Source organism: Microtus ochrogaster, unplaced genomic scaffold (assembly GCF_000317375.1).
Source record: "Microtus ochrogaster isolate Prairie Vole_2 unplaced genomic scaffold, MicOch1.0 UNK4, whole genome shotgun sequence".
In the NCBI taxonomy this organism is placed as follows: Eukaryota; Metazoa; Chordata; class Mammalia; order Rodentia; family Cricetidae; genus Microtus; species Microtus ochrogaster.
This window is the reverse complement of record NW_004949102.1, coordinates 17702699-17704591: the sequence shown is the minus strand read 5'-3', so window position 1 is coordinate 17704591 and position 1893 is coordinate 17702699. Positions and strand designations below refer to the sequence as shown.

The window sequence follows — 1893 nt, the reverse complement described above, 5'->3', positions numbered from 1 at the left end:
GGATACTCCTGTGTCTCATTGCCAGAAATGGCTGGGTCCTGAAATCAGAGCACAAGGCAGGTTGAAAATTAAGACAGAAGATGCCTAAAAAAAGACAGGGTAGTATAAGGACCGCCCACCTCCATCCAGGTTTAGTAAGTTGAGCATCCAAACTGCCTAGGCTCCCCCAAAGCCAGTCCTTAATAAATAAATAAATTTAAAAAAAAGAAAATATTGCAACTAAACAAAAAAAAGACAGGGTAGACAAAGGGTCGTCTTCTATTTGGAATTTCATCGTAGAGTTTCTGTGACTGCCATGAAATACATTTACAGAAACTGATTTCTGTTTCTTTCCAAGAACTGGAAAGGACATTCTAAGCAATCCCCACACAATCCCATCCATTGTCCTAAGCACAGCGTACACATTCACAATGGACTAACCAGAATGAGGATGACCCGCATCCCATCTTTCTTCATGCGATTGATCAGGTCTGGAAACCCAGAGAACTTGGGGCTGAGGGTGAAGTCCAGCTGCCTCTCCATGTAGTCGATGTCTGAGTACTGCACGTCCTGGGAGGACACAGGAAAGAGTGGCTGCTGGCTGGAGAGTTCAGGCTCCAGCAGTTCCTGCAGCTTGTGCCCAGCTATTCCACCCCTATGTATGCCACACTGTAGCTTTGGACTTGGGGATATTCACTGATGTTTTTTATTTACTTCAGAAACAGAAATAAATTTCATCTTGACATCAACAAAAGTGTAAGGTAAGTACCAATGCCTGTCTGTAAAGGCTGTTGTAAAAAATAAATAAATAAAAACACTATAGGAAAATGTGCTTTGACTTTCTCTATGAATGTGTCCTGAAATCAGTGATGATTTTACACAGAAAACAATGTCAAACATCCAGTCTTAATATATTATAGATCATAGTTTTACTATAAAATATTCATATCAAAACAGTGCTCACTGCAGAGGACCAGTGTTGGAGGTGATCAAATACCATGCTCTCATTGAGATTCTCTATTACAACAGTGCTTCTGAACCTTCCTAATGTTGGGATACTTTAAGACAGTTCTTTACTATGTGTGAGCCACAATCATAAAATTATTTACATTGCTATTTCATAACTGTACTTCTGCTGCTGTCGTGGATTATAATGCAAATATCAGTGTTTTCTAATGGTCTCAGACAATCCCTGTGGAAGGGCCCTTTGGCTCCAAAAGTTGAAAAACATTATGTTACACAGTGCTTTGCATTAATGAAACACATAACAATACGTTCTTGACAAACACAAAGGTTCACAAAATAATTTCTGATTATCAGAACTCTGGTTTTGAAGAGAATGTCCCTGTTTTGTTATGTGATTCCACTCCAAACTCAATGCAAGCTCCTTGCATGGAGCCAGTGAGAGGTCAGGATCAGGGAGCATTGTGCTGTGCTGGACCAAACTAAGCAATCGTCACGAAGGATGGGCTCATTGAGTTTGGACTAAGTTTCCTTAACTAAGCAAAAGTAGTTTTGGAGTGGTGTTTTATTAGCATATCAGTAAGAATAGCATAATTAACTACTTTGAAGTCAGTCAAGAAGCAAAGGAAAGCCTGGTATAAGAGGCAGTGCCTATGATCAGTTTCTCTTTGTTAGTCTAAGCCACCATTGTTTTGACGACAGTGGTCTACCCAGAATAACTATGGATGGTTTAGGCTCAGTGTGATATGACATGAAAAAGCACACTGTGTCATTAAAAAAAACACTTAAATCTGACAAACAAATCCTCAGCAGATGTACGTACATAGGGGATCCGCTTAGCCACCATCTCGTCATACAGGTTGGCGATCTCAGCATCATTCTCGTATCCATAGCGACACAGCTGGAATCCCAGGGACCAGTAAGGTACCATCACAGGCCGACCAATCAACT

The 1893-nt window shown here is 40.6% G+C and overlaps 1 protein-coding gene across 1 annotated transcript in view; it reads right to left on the bottom strand.

Annotated features, from left to right (window-relative positions):
- Nucleotides 1-1893, bottom strand: part of Mgam (maltase-glucoamylase) — a 109348-nt gene that overhangs the window by 42392 nt on the left and 65063 nt on the right. The window contains exons 31-32 of the mRNA XM_026788554.1: nt 421-549; nt 7-38 (exon numbers count right to left, since the gene is read on the bottom strand). Of these exons, the coding sequence (XP_026644355.1) occupies nt 7-38; nt 421-549 (161 nt within the window). The remainder of the gene's footprint in view (nt 1-6; nt 39-420; nt 550-1893) is intronic.